The sequence below is a fragment of the Phytophthora cinnamomi genome (genome assembly GCF_018691715.1).
Source record: "Phytophthora cinnamomi strain GKB4 chromosome Unknown Contig4, whole genome shotgun sequence".
Taxonomy (NCBI): Eukaryota; Oomycota; class Peronosporomycetes; order Peronosporales; family Peronosporaceae; genus Phytophthora; species Phytophthora cinnamomi.
The window spans coordinates 577,771-597,383 of record NW_027150937.1 but is presented as its reverse complement, the minus strand read 5'-3'; the positions used below and the strand labels follow the sequence as shown (position 1 = coordinate 597,383).

The 19,613-nt window shown below is 53.6% G+C and overlaps 2 protein-coding genes across 3 annotated transcripts; both read left to right on the top strand.

Annotated features, from left to right (window-relative positions):
* Nucleotides 1-4,391: 4,391 nt before the first annotated feature.
* Nucleotides 4,392-5,387, top strand: IUM83_05313 (DNA-directed RNA polymerase; the record flags this gene model as incomplete). The annotated part of the gene is made up of 5 exons (XM_067929445.1): nt 4,392-4,750; nt 4,831-4,877; nt 4,949-5,032; nt 5,103-5,248; nt 5,337-5,387. The coding sequence occupies 5 exons, from the start codon at nt 4,392-4,394 to the stop codon at nt 5,385-5,387; spliced, it is 687 nt and encodes a 228-aa protein (XP_067799570.1).
* Nucleotides 5,388-5,521: 134 nt separating this feature from the next.
* Nucleotides 5,522-7,341, top strand: IUM83_05312 (DNA-directed RNA polymerase III subunit RPC8; the record flags this gene model as incomplete). Of its 2 annotated transcripts, none has more annotated exons than XM_067929443.1 (2): nt 5,522-7,134; nt 7,239-7,341. In XM_067929443.1, the coding sequence occupies 2 exons, from the start codon at nt 5,522-5,524 to the stop codon at nt 7,339-7,341; spliced, it is 1,716 nt and encodes a 571-aa protein (XP_067799743.1). The 2 variants fall into 2 exon arrangements, with proteins under 2 accessions (XP_067799743.1, XP_067799744.1); XM_067929444.1 differs by lacking the exon at nt 7,239-7,341 and having other exon boundaries at nt 5,522-6,285; nt 6,362-6,407.
* Between the last annotated feature and the right edge of the window lie 12,272 nt (nt 7,342-19,613).

Here is a 19,613-nt window from a genome sequence, read left to right as displayed (position 1 = left end):
GGGTGTCACCACCGCTGGCGCAGGCGCCTTCTCCTCCAGGTAATCGTCGTAGTCTTCATCCATTTCTTCGTCCTTGGCGTCGGATCCAGTCATCGAGTCGTCGAAGCTGACGGTCCGCTCAGCAATCGGGTCGAGGTGCGGCGTGATCAGGGCCGCAGTCGAGTCGTCGCCACGCGTTCCACCAGTCTTCATTGGAGTTGCTGGTACCGCTGAACGTGATCCTTTCGCCATCTTCTTCTTTCTTCGTCTTTTTTTCTTCTTTTTCTTATTCTTGTTCTTCTTCTTGGTTGCTCGTAAAGTCGATCGACCTACAGTAGCACGAAACACAGAAGGTCACACCAATCCCGGGTCGCGGCACCAGTTATCGTGTAGGAACACGCGCTAAATTATATATTGCACACTTTCCCCACCAACAACACCCACCAAGTCACCGAAGACTCAATGGGCTTGTTAGGGTTAGAACCTGAAGGCCCAGGAACTTTCCCTTGCACCGGGTTGATGTTTCCCCTGTGTACCGAGCTTCCGCTAGTCGACCGACGGAAGACTCAGCGTCACTAGCCACGAGCAAAGGCTAGCACGCTCTCACACACAAAATATACCTCGCAGGCCCTCAGAAGGAAGGGTCCCGGCCTTTTACGACGTGATACGAGGGTGCCGGAGCTATACTCCGGCGGGAAGAAATAAATGGAGTGCGCTCTCGCTCCTCCAGTTCCTGGCGACGACTCGTCGCTACCAATACACCGGCCACTAACTCTTGGTCCTGCCAGGGATGAACACACGCTACACTAGTAGATGTGCCCACCGACAGTCATAATCCTACCTACCAGGTTTACCTTGAGCTGCAGGTCGTTCACTGCAGGCACCGGTGTCGCCCTTGCGTGGTTGGGAGGAAAAGCTGTTCTGTTATTGTTGCCCGAAGGCTTATCTTGTCTTCTCTTAAGTTTCCTATCGATCAATACAAATATCAAGTATAAACGCGTCCGTTTTGGACCGCCAGTTGTAACTCACGACTCTTCGGCGCTTTCTCTGCGACGTGGCGGCGTTACCGACGACTCAAACGGCCGCTGAAACGCCACCGACGACTCGGGACAGGCGCCGATGACTCATAAGTTCGGATCTTGCCAGTAGGTTCACCCCGCACTTAGCGAGCTGCAACCGCCCGCTCTTGACTTGGGACCGTCGACGAGTCATCTTCACCGGCCTATTTAGGCCAATCAGCGATCAGGGAGTTTAGTCCACTGACTGGCGATGGGTTGTGACTTGCCAGTTAACGCCGGCGCCACGAGTCTTCTTCGTCCCTCGTCCCGCCTTTGGGTTTTGGCATCGGCTTCATTTCCCGATACCACACACACCTCCAGATGCCGGTTCCAAAAGACAACAATACCGGTGAAGCGGCAGTGCTTAGGAACATGAACGCGCTGTGCCCACCATCTCCCACGTCGCCGTGGCGTTTGGTTGTGACGGATCGGTTTTATACGTCCGTGAAGCTGGCATTACAGCTGATGCATCGGCGGATGTACATTACGGGGACAATACGGACAGACCGCGCAGGTTACGCCAAGGGCGTGATCACTACGAAAGACTACAAGACCGTGAACAAAAAGAAGATGATGGTACCACCACAAGGCACCATCAAAATCGCGCAGAACAAGTACTTCCCGCAGCTAACAGCGGCGATGTGGATGGACCGCACCCCGGTTCATCTCTTGTCGAGTGGAGGCAGTCGAAAGACAGGAACCGTGAGTAAGTACATCATACGAGGTTTGCTTATTCTCATAGTGGTGCTAATGCCGAGTGTTGTATTTGTTGTAGTGCGCCGGGTCGATGGAGAAATGCGGAGTGTTCCTGCTCCGGAGTTGGTTCCTGACTACCACCGCTGGATGGGCGGTGTTGACATCCACGACCAGCTCCGGATGCAGAAGTACAGTGTGCAGCTGTGCTACAAGACGCGCAAGTACTACAAGGGGCTATTTCTAGGACTACTCGACATGGCGCTGGTGAGGAATGCGTTTATTGTATTCCGGCATCACCGAAAAGTGAACATCAAGATACCTGCCAAGCACTTCGCCTTCTTCGAGACGCTGCTGGAGCAACTGCTGGCGATAAATTCACCGGAGGCGTACGCTGAAATTGAGGTACGTAGTATGTTGACAAAGACAACATCAGACTGCTAGTGGATTGTCTTGTTCCAACATAACTGTTGCTTATGTTGATGGGTTTGTTTGTAGAACGCAACTTGCGCCCAGGAGAGGACAACAGGTTCGCCAGTGCGAAATACATCTGCAGTTGCGGAGGCTGCATACTCAGCAGACGGCCACTGCCTGGAGGAGAACCCCGACACTGTCGACAATGACCAGGGCCTCAAGCGCCGCCAACGCTCATGTAAGGTGTGTGCACTCTTCAAGGCGCAACCGAGGAAGTACACGAAATACTTCTGTCCCGAATGCTCAACGGGCAATCGACGGTGAGTTACTCTATGTCTGTGTGATAGTTTTTTGGACAACCTTCTGACACTGATGCTATATGAAGTACATACCTTTGCAATGTAGTGCGAGAGGGGAAGGAGAAGACATGTTATCACATCTGGCATGGTGACTCGGACAATGGGGACGCTATCCCACGGCACCTGCTGCTAGAGCACAAAATCCGTAACCGCCCGCCACCATCTCGCCCCGGAAAGAAACGTCGCCGTCGAGCTTTGGAGAGTGCAGTGGACGAGAGTGGCGGCGACGGAGGATCGATTTCGGATGCGGCGCATGGCAGTGAGCACGGATATGAAGAACTGTCTGTCTAGGTATTCGGTACAGACCAGGATGCAATCAATTGAAACTTCTTTTTACTTTCTTTTCATTGGGCTATAGATCTCAAGTCAGCACACTAATCGTGTGCAACATTTCAGAAATGGGGCTACCCGATAGCCAGGACAGTTATTATGTTGGCTTTGCCATCATATGAGACACAGCCTTCCAAAATTGAGCCTACGTAAAGCCTATTATGTTGGATCTGTCAAATCTTTATCCGCAACAAACCCTGTACTATCCCGGTGGCATAGCTGCTGCGACAGCTAGGCCCATACAAATTCTTATACGTTAGTATATGGGACAGGAAAAAGTTTACACCTCGTAACTAATCCGGGAACTAAGGGGTTAAGTAAGAAAGGATTCCAAGTGACTTAGATTAGGTAAAATGAGAACTGTATTGCTTGTAAATTGATCTTCCTCTAAAATCTGCTAAAAACTGTTTATCATCTATGAAAGGGTTGACAGCGGCTGGCTGTCAGAGCCCCGCTAATATGCATGTCTCTGATTGGTAGAAAGATGCTGCTTTCTACCAATAGGATCTTTGGGTATGTGTGGACCACTCATTGTGGTGGTCCACTTCAATGTATCCATTGGTGTGTCTTACACCAAGGTGAGGAAGTATTCAAAACTTTTAACAGATAACCTATCTGTTAAATTCACAAGTGGCTTGCAGCCACTTGTGCGTGTAACCCTGTTACAGGGCCCATGCCTCCTCAGACTTGGTACTCTCGACGCCATGGCGCTTAAACCGAAACTGCATCAATCTTGGCCATTCTTCGACGACGGCGGGCTGCAGCGACCACATGTCGTCGGTCTTCACGGCCCGACCTTTGGTTTGAGCGCGAAGCTGCTCAAAAAGCGACGTGATGATCTCACTAAACGAGACCCCGCTCACGGTAATGCCATCAAGCGTCACACCAGAGAAATCGCGCTGCCCAATTGTCGACTTCACAATTGGCTGGACCACCAGGGTCAGCTTCTGCTGCTGCTCCTCAGGATTATGTTCCGTGGGTGAGTATCGAAGAGGAGAGTGAGCGGGTTGCAAGGGAATGCTAGGAGAGCGAGCTTGCTGCGAGGGAACGCTAGGAGAGAGCCGGACGGGAGTCCGAACACGTTGTGGGTACGGGGAGACTCGTGTGCGGGGGTACTGCATTGACGATCTCTCAGGCGTCCGCCCAGCCCTCCTTCCTGGTGATATGTAGCTTGAGGTGCCAGCAGTGTCTGTCTCCATCTTGCTAATCTGTGTGCTTCTGCTGTGAAGAACGACTGTGCTGGCTGCATGACAAGCAAGCCTCTTAGATTGCATGTGAAATTAGATAGGTGGGCGGTTGCTTGGACGATTGCGCTCGGCCGATTCGGAAATTTTGTCTAGAACCCACAATACATACATAGTGTCGGAGATTATCAGTTAGGACAGGATTATCTGTATCATATTTGACCGCTTCCAATTTGGTACACTTGCAAAATATTCTGTATGGAAACCGTGCAGCCACCAGCTCCAGTCAAACGTTGCAGCCCTGATAAGCAGCAGCACCACCGCCACCAGCAGCAGTAGGCAGCAGCAAGCGGCAGTAGGCAGCAGCAGCAGCCATGTTCGTGCTGACGCGCGTCTCGGACGTGATTCCCGTGGCGCCGGAGCTGTTCGACGCCGACTACACGCAGGTGCTGGTGGAGGAGATCGACCGCAAGTACGCCAACAAGGTCATCGCGGACGTGGGGCTCTGCATCACGCTCTACGACTTCGTGAGCATCGGCGACGCGTTCGTGCACCCGTCGGACGGCACGTCGCACTCGCAGGTGGAGTTCCGCCTGGTGGTGTTCCGCCCGTTCGTGGGGGAGGTGCTCAAGGGCCGCATCGTGAGCTGCACGGAGGAGCACATCCGCGTGTCCATGGACTTCGTGCAGGACATCATCATCCCGTCCTACGCGCTGCAGACCCCGTCCTACTTGTGAGCGACTGGCTGGCGATTGAGGCAAACGAGAATACTCACTCACTCACTCACTCGCTTGCTCTCGTTGCGCTGGGCAGTGACACCGCGGAGCGGCTCTGGGTGTGGAAGTACTCGGAGGGACAAGGTGGGGACACGGATAATACGCTGCTGTGTGGGGCTCGACATACTGACGGCTGTGTGTGCTGGCGCTCGCAGAGAAATTCTACATGGACCTGCACGAGGAGATCCGCTTCCGCGTGACCAACATCAACTTCACGCGGGTGACCAAGACGGCCAAGGGTAGGATTGCGGTCGACCTCAGGGAGTGGGCGACCCAGGGACTAACGACGTCGTGTCTGGCCGGCGCCAGGTATTCAAGCCACGACGACCGAGGCCACGGACAAGGCGGAGAAGGAGGTCAACGCCGGCGACATGCGCCAGTCGCTGGCTCGCCGGCGGTCGTCGAGCGTGGACCTGTCGGACAACGACCCCACGCCGTCGGCCATACACATCCTGGTGGGTGCAGCCGACCGATCTGTCGGTCTGTTGTTGTTTCTGCTGCTGCTGTGGCGTATCTAACCGCTGCGTCGCTGTCGATGCGCAGGGAACGATCGACGAGGACGGCCTGGGCTTGTCGTCGTGGTGGACGAGTTAATTCCCAGCGCTCAGTAGAGACCGATGTCGGTAACAAAAACGCAGTTAGCCCTTTGCACGTAAAGTATTTTTTCGGTCGCGGTGTCCGTTACAGGCAACAGGCCCAGGGACTCTTCCGCTTTCGCGCCAGCGGCCATGTCGTCGGAAGCAGCGGCCATGGCGCTCAAGTCTCGGGCAGAGGTGCAGCTCCTGAATGTTCTCAACCAGAAGAAGGCGCGCTCCGCGTCGTTCTATTTGAAGGAGGAGCAGCAGAAGGCGCTGGTGGAGGGCGAAGAGGATTCGAAGCAAGCGCAGGCGCGGAATCGGATCGCGCTCGAGGCACTACCTCCGTGTAACGAGGAGGCGCGGCTGGTGTCGGAGGTTCGGCAGCTGGAAGACGACTACTTCATCGTAGGTGCCGAGGATACCCAAGGCGCTCACCAACGTCAGGAGGGCCCGAGCCAGATTGAACTCAACGATGTTCGTCGTCGCGGTCGTCACATGGAGGCGCTGATGCAGTACGGGGAGGAGGTGAAAGCGATCAGCGAGGACGTGGAAGTTGCGATCATCCGAGCGGCTGATGCTGTGAAGGAACTCCTGGCGGCTATCGATGCAGGTATCCAAGAGGCACAAGCTGCTTTAGTGAACAACGAATTGTTGCTGACATCCGACAACGACAGCATCCTGGCTATGTGGAGGGAGCTTGAGGCCGTTTGCCAGCGAAGAACGGACGAAATCACTCGGTTTGCTGCCCGGCTGGATGAGATCGAGCAAACTCGAATCCATCGCGTGCGGGTCGAATTGCAGCGCCTAACCTTTGTACTGATGGAGACAGCACACGCGTTACCGCCCGAAGTTGAACGCTTAATTGAAGCAGAGGCCTACGAGGTGAACACCGTTGTGATCTCCAATCGCAGAGTGTATGCAGACCTAGTTGCCAGGATGGGGACATCAAATGTAGACGTGTTCTTGACAGCCCGACTTGCCTGGGAACAGGGCCAGATTCGGTGGCGTCACTTACGGCACGAAGATGCCATCGTGAAGTTTCAAGCCATTCTCGATTCGCCTCTCTTCACAGACCCCGAAGAGAGACAACATGTACTTCAGCAAATTCGTGTCTTTCAGGAAAAGGTTCACATCGAGCAGCGTCTTGCGGCTCTCAAGCGATTGAATGATGCTGGAGCCACTCTTAGTTCGGAACAAGCGAAAAATATTCTGGATGAGCTCAATGCTACGCAGCAATTCGAAGAAGAGAAAAACCAATCGTTCTTCTCAGACTTGAGGGGGATGCACGAGTCCAAAGGCGACGCCGCAAAAGCATTGCGAGAAGCCCTTCGCCTGGAGCTCCATGGTTTTGGGGCCATGGCGAAAGAAGGAGCGATTGAAGAGGCTAAGAAAACTCTAGCGTCTTTGCTTGGTGACAACTCGATGGAGGACTTTTTCCGTGCAGCCGGTGGTTTGAAGACGGAGATAGATACGCTTGCAAAGCAGTTATGCGTCGCAGACCTCATTTACAGCGCAAACCTGGAACCGGTGGCGGGCTCAGTAGGAATTCTCCTCAGCGCTTTACCTTTGGAAAGCGTAATGGAAAAGCAAGGCAAGGAAGCCGAGCGGAAAGCAGTACAAGCAACACTCGAGAAGATACGCAAGGCTAGCAAGGGGGAGATTATGTCTCTGTTACCCTCTCTACAGACGCAAATATCGATGCTGATAAATCTTGATGAAATGAGCGACAGTTTCAAAGGGGAGCTGGAAGATATCATGGTTCAGTTGGACACTATTATCCGGGAGTCTGGATCTCTTCCAGCTACTGAAGATTCGCCTTTATCACCACTCAAACGCACAGGTAGTATGAGTCCGGTAAATTCATCAGCTTCCAGCGAAAAGACTGCTTCTCGTTCTCCTTCGATTGCCCCAGTGAGTCCCAAGAGCTCGAGGAAGAGTTCTGCGATGGTTGGCGCGACGTCAGCTACTAAAAGCAAGACAAATGATGGACCGCAAACTAGTAGCAGTGCCGTCGATCTCCAAGGGATCCGAAAGGTGCAACGCCGTCTTGGGACGCTGGTGTATGCATCCGAGTTGGGTATACCCTGGCAGCAGCACCTGCAGTTTATCGCACACCAGCTCCTGTTGCAACAGCACGCTAACTGTACTGTCGACGAGGTGATCTCCCGCGAATGTGACAACGTGATCGAAACACGGCAACAAGAAAGCCGCTTGTTCGTTGAGGAAATGGGTAAAAGAATGGAGCAACAGAGCGCTCTACTACACGAGCACGTCGAGAAGCTGGCGAAGTTTTTCCTCCAGGTAGTGTTGTGCATGGAGGAAAGTGCCGACAAAGTTCAGTATGTGAACTTGAGCGTGATGGACCTCCTTGACACTCTTAAAGAAAATGACGAGGAGACTCTAGCAGATCTCGAGACAAAGTTTGTGCAAAGCTGCGCGCGTCTTCGACACTCTCCCAATGACAGTGTTCTGCGTGATGAATTTCAGCGAACATCAGATCTCCTAATGCACATCGAAGGAGAGTATCGGGCTTATGACAAACGAGTGTCTTTGGCGGCGGACAATAATGTAGTCGCAATTGCCAGCCAAAGATCAGTTTATCTTGAACGCCTCTGCGACTTCTTCGGGCTAAAGTACCTGCATCAACCTGAAAGTGCTGAAGCACTTAACTTGGACCACTTCCTCAGCGCACAGCATATTGAAGATGTACTAAACCCAGTTGCTCACGAAACATTGGCGGACGACTCAACAGTTGCAGATTCTCTGCTTGTCGCTGCTGAACCAGAGCTCCCTTCATCCGAAGATGAAGTTTTCCGAGCAGGGTCAGGCTTGGAGCTGATAATCGTACTCTCCCTTGCGTCACTTGCCCATGACATCCTAGCTCAGAGTGAAGACGAAGGTGGAGATCAACAATTACCTGACGAATCGAGCAGTGAACCGAAGGAGCCCCGTGAAGACGAACATAACCATCAGAACGAAGAAAGTGACTCTGCCGAGACTGAACCTGGTACTTCACGATCATTGCAGTGTTTTGTGCTCGAAAAAGTCCAAACGGAATTTCTTGTTCTGAGCGTCCCGAGCGACACTATTGAAACTATGCTTGCCACCTTCCGATACTCAATTCTATCGAAGTACGATTCAGACGCAGTAGCAACTTCGACACAAACGGAAGCCGCGCGAGATGAACGCCATACGAGCTCCTCGATGATTCTAGAGGAGAGGTTGCGCGTTCACTGGCCACGCAAAGGGCGGCTGGACGTGCAGTTTTATCAGCCTCGAATGGGCGAGCTATTGAACCACCAGCAGCGACAAGAGCGTCACTTGAGGGGGCTCTCGACTAAAGTGGAAGAGCAGCAAACATTGTTCTCTAAAAAGGCTGATGAGGCCCTTATCCATATTGATCAATCTCGAATGGCGCAGATCAGCTTTCAAGCTCAGCTCCCGCTTCAGCTCAGCCTGGCAGCGCTTCAGGGACTTGAAGTGAAGGCCAAAAAGCGTCTTGGTATCTTTAAGAGCGAGGCGATGGAGAAGCTGGTCGCCCTCCGTGCTATGACAGAGAGTGATATCAGCAATTTGTTGTCATCGTGTCAGGATTACGTCCGTGCCTGCTCTTCGCAGCTATTTCCTGACTTAACGAGCTGTGATACCATCAGTGGATGTGACTATCACCCAGAGGAGATCACCGCAATAAAGGAAAAACTATTCGCAATAGAAGCGCAAACCCGTGATCGAATATCCGAGCGAGAGAAGAAAATTGTTGAGATCGGCAACAACCAAGGCCTAGTGCTGGAAATGTGGCAAACGTTTAAAACAAGATATCAAGCCTGCATGCAAAACTTGGCTATGAAGGAGGGGCTCGGTCAAAAGTTTGGACTTCCTCGTCGAGCAGCCCAAGAGCGCTACCGATCTGAAATGACACGATGTGAAGCACGTTCTGCATCCATTGATGCGTTACTCGCCTCTCTTCAATCGGTAGTCGATGAAGAGAAGAATGGTAGTCAGCACGATGGACGGGAGCTTACGCCTATTGCTTTACGCACGCTGATGCAGCTACGAGCCAAGATTTATCACCGGGGAATGTACTTTAAGTTTTTTAGGAGTCCGAGCCAGCTCGAACTGAAACCAGTCGAGTTCAATCCTATTGTAGAACAGCAAGACGAGGGAGGTCAGAGCGTGATACGGGATCGTGAAGTCGTTGACGAGGAAGACCAAGCCCTCACCATTCCCTTTCTCGAGTTCGCAGATCGTGTAAACATCCAGTGCCAAGATGAAACAACGGTGCTCTACCAGCAAGAAGGGAAGACTGACGAATTACCACCATCCGGCGTGCCAGTCGCTTTGGAGGAATATCTATCAAGCCAACTTGAGAAAGCACGATTGTTTGTGATTCAACAAGAAGAGTCATATCTCGAGCAAGTAGCCGCCTTCACGCATTTGCTGACTCTTGTTCCCGGGATCACAGTGATGAATTTCATGCAACAGGAAAAGAAAGAAATGCAACGGAGGATTTCAGACTTAAAAGCAGCGATTGAAGCTCAATATCAGTCGTGGATGAACGTCAAGAACCAGCATACGTTAGAGTTACGGCCCCATCTGTGTAGCCCAAATAATGCTTACCTCCTGAAAGAACTGGAAGAGCGCGAAAAATCCCGTTCGACATCAACTCAAGTAACGCTGGTGAATCATCGAAATCAGTTCTTAGCTGGACAAATTCGTCTCTCAATGGCGTTTGAAGCTCGACTTGTTGGCCTCTGTCACTGCCTCATGTTGCTGCTGGACTCGTCGGTGCTGTCACTAGATGATCTTAAGCCGTTTTCGGGAGAGGAGCTGCCCAAGCTCAAGCGCAAGTCGCTGAAGCGGCTACGCAAAATGGCTCGAATGAACGAATTGGGCGACCCTCGTGAAGTTAAAAGGAGCGCTGCAGAGCTGCAGAAATTGATGCAAAGTGGAGAGGCCCCTCGGTTTCCGCTGCGATCGTGGCCCAGCATTCCTTCCTTCGGATTGCAATCACTTTGGGAAGAGGTAAAGGCTGAAATTCATGCTAAGGATGCAGGTGACCAAGGCATAGCCTCGGCACTTATTGCGAAAGCTGAGTCTTCCGTTCAAGACTTAGTCTGCCTGCCGCTAGCATCCAATGACGGTGCATGCGTGACTCTTCTTACCCCAGCACACAGAGCGCTCATCAGAGCCCGGGACACAGCCTACGCTGAATACGTGAGGTTTTGTCGTGCTCAAACTAGGCATTGTCTCGACAGCCTGCATGAACGACTTGAAGACGAAGTCAAGTGGACATTGAGTTGGGAGAAAGGGATAGAGACTATGAAGCAGCAACAATTGCGATAGCTTAGATAGAACACTCCACCGGTGGCAAGGTTTTCGTGTACGAGCCCCGAGGACTTCTGAGTTTGGCTCGACATGAGCCAGTGTCCGCCATCGATAAAGTGAAGCATTGAAAACGTACTCGCCAATTTCGATAATTCTAAAGCATACCAAATACAGACAAGCATATACTACCTGATAGTTGTATAAGCATTACCGCGCCGTCCTCGTTTCGTTCCTGTCTCGTCCCTCGGATAACACAAGTTATCTGAAGTACCTTTTTCATGATAACTGCACTTACCGTATAGAACTTGTTGATTCCGGCATTGATGGGTACAAAAGTCCCTATCAAATATCATGTCAACCTATAATATTTCATTATCAAATATGTTTGGAACAAAATGAGCTGGGACGTCGAATCCTCAAAGAAGTCACGAGGTACACCACTCTCCCGGGCCACTCGCAGCGCGCGCACCCGCAGCATCGTCGACGAAACTGGGGTGTCTTCGACGTGGTAGTCCTTCACCCATCGCACAAGGGCTTGCTTGGCGTCTGCGCTCAGCGACGTGTCGATTCCGAGCAGACAGGAGTCACAACTCGAGGCCCCTGCCACGGTTTCACACATGGCGACGATCTTGTCCTTCTTCTTGACTCAGATGTAGACGCTCTTGCGCTTAGTGTCGAGGCCCGCCCCCTCTAGCCCGGGAAAGGACGAGTCGAGCGTGTCTTGCATACCGACGCTTTCGGAGGAGTTGATGGTAGCGAGACGAAAACCGTAAGTCACTGATGTGTTATTGTGCTGGTGCAGCTTGCGATCACCCGTCACTTTAAGCGGCTTTTGCCCCAGAGGCAAATGAGCTCTAATCTCATGCAGGCTGGCCAGTACACGCGTGCGCGCGGGTTCACGCGGATATCGGTGGCTATGTGGTTTTGTCGGAATCAACATATTAATTTGGCGTTTCTATATAATGTTGAGCCTGGTGCTCGACGGCCTGGCGCCGGTGCTGGGCCAGCCCCGCAGAATGCCAGGTGCGGTACGGAACCGACTGGGCTTCCCGTGATGGGTACGCGAGCACCGGGCCAGACAGAATAAGATTAGGTATATTTAGTTTAAGTATACAGAGGAAAGTGTCGGTGTAGTCTACGGTACTACGCCAATGGCTAGTATGGAGCCATTAGGGCTAGGGAGACTGCCTCCTCTCTTCGATACAGAGACAGGATTTGTGTGATGAGGCACGAAGCAGCGGATCGGAAGCGAAGACGGTGTCCTCACTTCCGCTTTTGCTTCGGACTGAGCACGTCTGTAAGATAACATTAGGATAGTGGTAAAGTAGCTAATAATGACAATTGGCAAACAAAACAAAAGCTTTCTTTCACTTTAACATGTCAAGTTAAGAGTACAAGTGATCATGAGGCGGCCGCCAAGAAAAAGCCCAAGGCGGCGCGCGTCGAAATTCCGGTCGATGCTGTGATGATTCGGCAAATCACGAGGGCCAAGAAGGTTGCGGTCGCTCAAGTGACAAGCAATTTCCAAGAGCCACACCACAGCGACATGCTGACGCCGGAGCAAGCCAAGGCGGATGTCGATGCGCTGTTGGCTTCGCCACCGCTGACACTGGTTCACCGGTCATTTCTGATACGCCGATGAGTGACGACGACGACGTGGCGGACTTTGAGCCAACGGTTGTTCCTGCACTTGCTGGAAACGTCTCGGAGGCTTCTGACAACATCGAAGTGACGGCGAAAACCATTGAAAAAGCGGTAAGAGATTTGTACACTGACGTTAGAACGAAATGTAACTAACATCATCGGCTATGATTGGGTGTTAGATTCAGGCTGCGGTTATGAACTAACCGCGGATGCATATGGTATCGAGAAATGAAGCCGAAGCCAAAACCCAAGGCCGCGACAGGGGGTGAAGAAGACTCGTGGCGCCGGCGCCAACTGGCAAGTCACAACCCATCGCCAGCCATGGGACTAAACTCCCCGGTCACTGATTGGCCTAAATTGGACGGTAACGATGACTCGTCGACGGTCCCAAGTCAAGGGCGGGCGGTTGCAGCCCGCTAAGTACGGTGCGAACCTACTGGCAAGATCCGAACTTATGAGTCGTCAGCGCCTGTCCCCAGTCGTCGGTGGCCGTGGTCTTCGTCGTACGCCAAGAGCGAATTGGTCGCGAACTCCTTGGCCCCGTCATGGCGCACGAACTTCACCCTGGCATCGAATTGCTTCACCACCTTGGTGATGAATCGACGCAAGCAGCCTTCACTCTCCGATCTGGCTCGCAGACAGAATCCCGACATGCAGCCACTGGCTTCGTCCGTGATCAGCAGCAGGTAGCGGCTGCCACCCAGCGACACTTCCTCCATGGGCGAAGTGGAGGAACTCGAACGGCTTGTACTTGCGCTTGTTCGGGTCGCTTGGGAAGGGCTTTTGCACCATTTTCCCTTGTTGGCACCCACGACATTGGCTTGACTTCTTCGACGATGTCGGCATTTTCGCACCCGTCACCATGCCACTTGAGACCATCTTCCGAAGAACGTCATTCGGCGCGTGACCCAAACGCGCATGAAGATCCACCGCGTTGACCGACGCCTTGGACACCGAATTCGCAGCGTGTTGCAGGGTACTGAGCCTTGGTACACTGTACCGGTTCCGAGGTACCCGAACCGGGTAACCGAACCGGTCCAATACGACCACACATTGATTAGACGAGTAGCTTGATTGGACGAGTAGTGTAGAATGATGGTTGATTAGACGCACTAGTTGATAGGACGCATGCCCGCGTGTCTTTAGCACTAGCCTAGGGTGTAAGCTCCAACAATCCAATCACTTCTGAATTTCGATTCAACCCCCCAAGTGACCTTCCTCGCCTCGCCCCAAGCCTCGGCGGTGTCTACGACCAAGTCTCCAAGTGCAAGACCCAACTACGACCTTCTTCAGGTTATGAGCCCAAGCACCATGTCCTCTGTCCAAGACACCAAGATCTCCATCGACAAGTTCAACGGCGACAACTACGCCACGTGGAACCGCTACATGCGTGGCGTGTTCCTGACCAAGTCGGTGTGGAGCGTCGTGAACCGCGAGACGAAACCAAGCTTCGCGGACACGAGGGCCAAGGACGACTACGTCAAGTCGAGCAACATCGCGTTCGGCCTGATGTTGCTCCACATGGATGCTGACTACCATCATGTGGTCGACGACTGCGAGGAAGCGTGGGTGGCCTGGACGCGACTGCGTTCGCTCTACGGGGGGTCGCAGAAGGCTGGACGCATCTACCTGAAGCGCCAGCTCTTCAGCATGGAGATGGCAGAAGGCGGCAATGTGCTTCATCATTGCAATGAAGTCCTCAACATCAGCGCCAAGCTCAGCAACATCGGCGCCAAGATGGAGGATGAAGACGTGGCGATCTGCTTGCTCAGGAGTGTACCCAAGCGTTTCGAGAACGTCGTTCGCAACTTGGAGATGAGCAACGCAGAGCTGCGCACTCAAGATGTGATCAAGGTGCTCACGAATGAGCACATCAAGCGGCAGGGCGAAAAGTCGGCTCAGGTGAAGATTGAAGACGCTGCGAGGGCCTTCAATGCCGAGCGTGAAAGTCGCCACTGCACGAACTGCGGAAAATCGGGGCACGTCATGGAAAAGTGCTGGACCAAGCAGAAGGAGGAGAATCGAGGTGCACGACGTGGCCGGTCTGGTCGCGGTGCGAACAACGTCCAGTGGCGTGACGACAGCGATGACGACTGCGTCGCGTTCGCGGTCTCTATGGAGTGTGGAGTCTCCAGGACCAACAAGTTTCAAGGCTCATGGGCGATCGACAGTGGTGCCACGCACCACATCTGCAACGACAAGGCCAAGTTTGTGGACATCAACGTGTGCGACGAAGGTGAACTCACGGGTGCCAACGGCAACACGGCCAAAATCATGGGAGTCGGGACGGTCATGCAGCGGGTCACTTTGCCCAACGGCAAGGAGCGCGACATCCGCATTCAAGATGCACTTTACGTCCCGAGCATGAACAAGAACCTCCTCTCGGTGCCGCAGATCAACCGAAGCGGACAGTTCAAGGTGGTGTTTGATGGTGCTGAAATGCACATCGCACAGAAGAAGTCGAAGAAAATCGTGGCTTCCGCAGACCTGATCGACGGTCTCTACTGGCTCCGAGTCCCAAGCTGCGCTGCGAATTCAGTGTCCAAGGCGTCGGTCAACGCGGTGGATCTTCATGCGCGTTTGGGTCACGCGCCGAATGACGTTCTTCGGAAGATGGTCTCAAGTGGCATGGTGACGGGTGCGAAAATGCCGACATCGTCGAAGAAGTCAAGCTAATGTCGTGGGTGCCAACAAGGGAAAATGGTGCAAAAGCCCTTCCCAAGCGACCCGAACAAGCGCAAGTACAAGCCGTTCGAGTTCCTCCACTTCGACATTTGCGGGCCCATGGAGGAAGTGTCGCTGGGTGGCAGCCGCTACCTGCTGCTGATCACGGACGAAGCCAGCGGCTGCATGTCGGGATTCTGTCTGCGAGCCAGGTCGGAGAGTGAAGGCTGCTTGCGCCGATTCATCACCAAGGTGGAGAAGCAATTCGATGCCAGGGTGAAGTTCGTGCGTCATGACAGAGCCAAGGAGTTCGCGACCAATTCGCTCTTGGCGTACTACGAAGACCACGGCATCGAAGTGCAGCCCACGGTTCGGTATGCGCACCAACCCAACGCGACGGCTGAATGCGCCAATCGAACGATCGTGACCATCGGCCGCAGCATGCTTCACTACGCTGGATTGGACAAGACGTTCTGGGCGGAAGCAGCGATGACGGCGATTTACATCAAGAATCGTCTTCCGTCACCCAAGTCGCCCGACAAAACTCCGTTCGAGATCGTCTACAAGTCCAAGCCCAACGTCAAGCACATGCGGATCTTCGGGTGCAAGGCCTACGTTTTGACGCCGAAGGAGAAGCGACTCAAGTGGGACCCGAAAGCTCGTGAAGGAATTTTCATGGGTTACGAGAAGCGTTCCAAGGCGTATCGAGTTTATGACATCGAGGCGGGGCAGGTGGTCATCTCTCGCGATGTCACATTCGATGAGTCAAGCTTCGATGACTCCAAGGCTGCTGATGGCGAAGAAGTCAACCGACTGACCGACGTTTTTGACGACATGCAAGTCTCTGACGACTCCGGCACAAGGGTGTCCACGCAGGTGGGGAAGCGCAAATCGCGTCCGGACAACCAAGATCGCGACAACGTTCGACGTCCTCGTCACAGTACTGGGCTCGAAGAAGCAAGTGCGCCTGGACGCTCGGAAGATGACGACCAACGTGAATCTACGGCGGCACAAGAAGAAAAATCGGAAGAAGACGATGAAGACGGCTCGACCCCACCCATGTTCTGGCGTGCAAGTGCGAATGCGGTGGAAGCAAGTGACAGCGCGGAGCCGAAGACGTTTCAAGAAGCTGTGAACGGACCAGACCAAGTCCAGTGGCGCAAGGCAATTCGCGCCGAACTCAAGTCGATGCGGCTGCGAGGTGTTTTCCGCACCGCTACACTGCCCAACAACCAGCGCGCAGTCGGTACCAAGTGGGTGTTCAAGATCAAGCGCAACGCGGACGGATCGATCGAGAAGTACAAGGCTCGGCTCGTCGCGAAAGGCTTCGTGCAGAAGTATGGCATCGACTACACCGAGACGTTTTCGCCCGTGGTCAAGTACGTCACGCTGCGAATGATCATCGTGGTTGCCAAGTACTTCGGATGGCCGATGGACCAGCTCGACGTGGTGACTGCGTTCCTGTACGGCTTGATGAAGGGATATGTGTTCTACAGCGTGCCTGAAGGCGTGGAACTGGACGACGGTTTCGACTGCGTGGAACTGCTCAAGGTGATTTACGGACTCAAGCAAGCTTCGCGGGTTTGGAACGAGACCTTCGATGCGTACGTGTGTAGTGGGCTACTTTGGCTCACTAATTTAGCTTACACGTCGCGCTACGTGTATGAGGAAGCGTCGGTGAGTCCGCAAGTATAATATAAATCAAATAAAACACCAAGTAGCTAGTTTAAGGTAAAATGAGAACTGTATTGTTTGTAAATTAATCTTCCTTCTAAAACTGCTAAAACTGTTTATCACCTATGAAAGGGGTTGACAGCGGCTGGCTGTCAGAGCCCCGCCAATATGCACGTCTCTAATTGGTAGAAAGATGCTGCTTTCTACCAATAGGATCTTTGGGTATGTGTGGACCACTCATTGTGGTGGTCCACTTCAATGTATCCATTGGTGTGTCTTACACCAAGGCGAGGAAGTATCTAAAACTTTTAACAGATATTTATCTGTTAAATTCACAAGTGGCTTGTAGCCACTTGTGCGTGTAACCCCGTTACACCATCCCCCCCTTAAGGTTAGACGCGCGGGGTCTCCGCACGTCAATCTTCTGAATTGACCATTCGTCAATTCTCCGCGTTTGGAGAAGAAACCCGCGCTCATTCAACGATGAGCGCGCCTCAAGAAAAGAAGAATCCGAAGTCGGTGGAGAGTCATCTCTCCATCGATGACTACTTCGAGCGCCAGAAGGCGAAGTATGGCGACGTCGTCGACTTCGGCGACGACGATGAAGACATGGAGGACGAGGAGGACTCGTCCTCAAAGCGCAAGGACTCAATCTCGAGTGAATCGCTCGACCCTCATGCCAAGAACATTCGCCCGCGTGAAGGGGACGAATCGGACGCTTCGAGCTCGAAGCGTTCGCGTACTGAGAGCGATACCCCACTCGCTTCTGCTGGGGCTCTCAGTACTCCGCGCGCTGCAGGCGCAGCGCGTGATGTTAAAGCTCAAGGCTCTCCGCGCGCTGCGCCTGCAGCGCGCGATCCATGTATGCCGTCCGCGTCCGAGATCGCGGGCCGGTATGGGAACTCGGTACCTCCGAATGAGGTGCCGCTGTACGTATGCAGCGCCATCAAAGATGACGCCGTGGCTGCCGAGCTGCACTTTGATGCGGAAACGCATCAAAGGCGCGATTACTACATCGGACGCTTTCATGAGCTCCGATGGTTTCAAAGCAAGAAGACCTCTTCTCGCAGCAAAGTGCCCGAATGGCAGGCACTTGTCAAAGTTGGAACGCCTTTGTTGAAAACTTCAACAAAAGGCCGAGTGCTTACCGTGATCGGATTAAGCAAGCGCGTGATCGCTTCGAGACGTACTGGAAGCGTGGAAAGCTGGAGCAACTTCATGTTGCTGCGGAGGAGGCAAATGTGCCGTGCGCTGTGCCCGAGGGCTTTCAGTGCACGAAGTGCTTTCCAGGCGCGGTCCGCTTGAGCGACCGGAACGGGTACACGTCATTCCGTGTGCCCGAGAGTCTCAAAGAGCTCCGTGCTAAGTTCTTAGCACGTGAGGGTTCGGGCGCTGGCGATGATCGCAGCGCTCGTGTTACTTCCGCTGCGCCAGCGCGTACTGCTCTTCGTACGCCCTCACCATTTCCGGGACGTCCTCCAGCAAGACGTTCCGCGGCTCCCATGTATCTCGATGGGGAGGAAATCCTCTCCAACGAATACGAAAACGAGCCCCTTGAGGGTTCGTTTTCGGGATACTATGGTCAACAATCCGCTCAACAATCCAGCGTGTTGAGCCGCGGGCGTCATGGAGCGGCGGTGGCGGGGGTGGGAACACGCCCCGGGTATGATCAGCCCCGGGCTGATCAGTATGCGCCTCTCCTCGATCGGGTGACCGTCGTGGAGCGTCTGCAGGGCGCTGAGTTCGCCGCCCTGAAGCAGGAGCTGGCGAACCAGAAGGCCCAAGTCGCGGCGGTCTCGCAGACCGCCCCGAATATCCAGGTCGAGTTGGGGACCCAGATGAAGGGGTTGCTCCAGCGCGTCCGCGCGCTGGAGGAGAGGCTGCTCGTCGCCGAGGCCAAGGCTCTGCCTCAGCCTCGGCTCCTGCCGAGGCTTCGCGTCAGCCGAGCTAGATGGCTCGTGCTGCAGGTATGGCTTCAGCCGTCCGACGTAAAAGGTCGGATGGAGGCGCATGCTAGACGGTATGTCTAGCGTGTATGCGTTGCCGTGCCGTGCCAACACAGTGAACGGCCCGATGAAGCGCGGAGCAAGCTTGCTTGCTTCGAAATCCGAAACGGCATGTTTAGGCAGGTTTTGCGTAGCTAACAAAACCAATGAACTAACTTTGGATTCATTTGTGTTGCCTCTGCCCACATTGTCTGCGTTCAACTTCGGTTTGTCAACAGAAGCTGCTAATACATCTTGGACAAACCGAATCACGGCTTGTCTTTTGGTGAGGAAGTTGATTGCATCCGAGCTGAAGTCATTCAGCTCGCTCTCCGCTAGAGGCCCGGCCTCTGCGTGGTTCTTCGCGGTGTCTGCGCCCTGCGCAGACTCGTGGTCTTTGTCCGTGTTGTTGGAGGAGTCTCTGCCCTGCGCAGACTCATGTGGTTTATCCATTGTTGCAGCTGACACTGTGCAAGTGTCAGCGGTTTTCTGCGGCTGCTGTATTTCAGTCGTAGATCCTCCCCCACTTAAAGTGGGAGCCATCACTCCGAGTAAACTCGGTAGACGTGGATGCCGCATAGCATTCACGTAGAACGGTGTATGCCCGGTCGAGGCATGCACGAGGTGACGAGTGGGGAGATCAAGCTGGAGCACTGCCACGCTATAGCGGACCAAGCGCTCTTCAAGAAGAAGTCGCGCAAGGCGGTGGCGATCGTCTGTCTCGCGATGGAGGACTCGCAGTTGCCGCTGGTGCATTCGGCCAAGGATGCTCACGATGCGTGGTCAAGACTGGAAGGACACTTCGAGAAGAAGAGTTTGGCCAACAAGCTCTTTCTTCGTCGACGTTTCTCACGACGATGATGCCGGAAGGTGATGTTGTGCTGGAGCACATCAACAAGATCAAGACGCTGGCGGAACAGCTCGACGCAGTGGGCGCTCCGGTCAGCGAG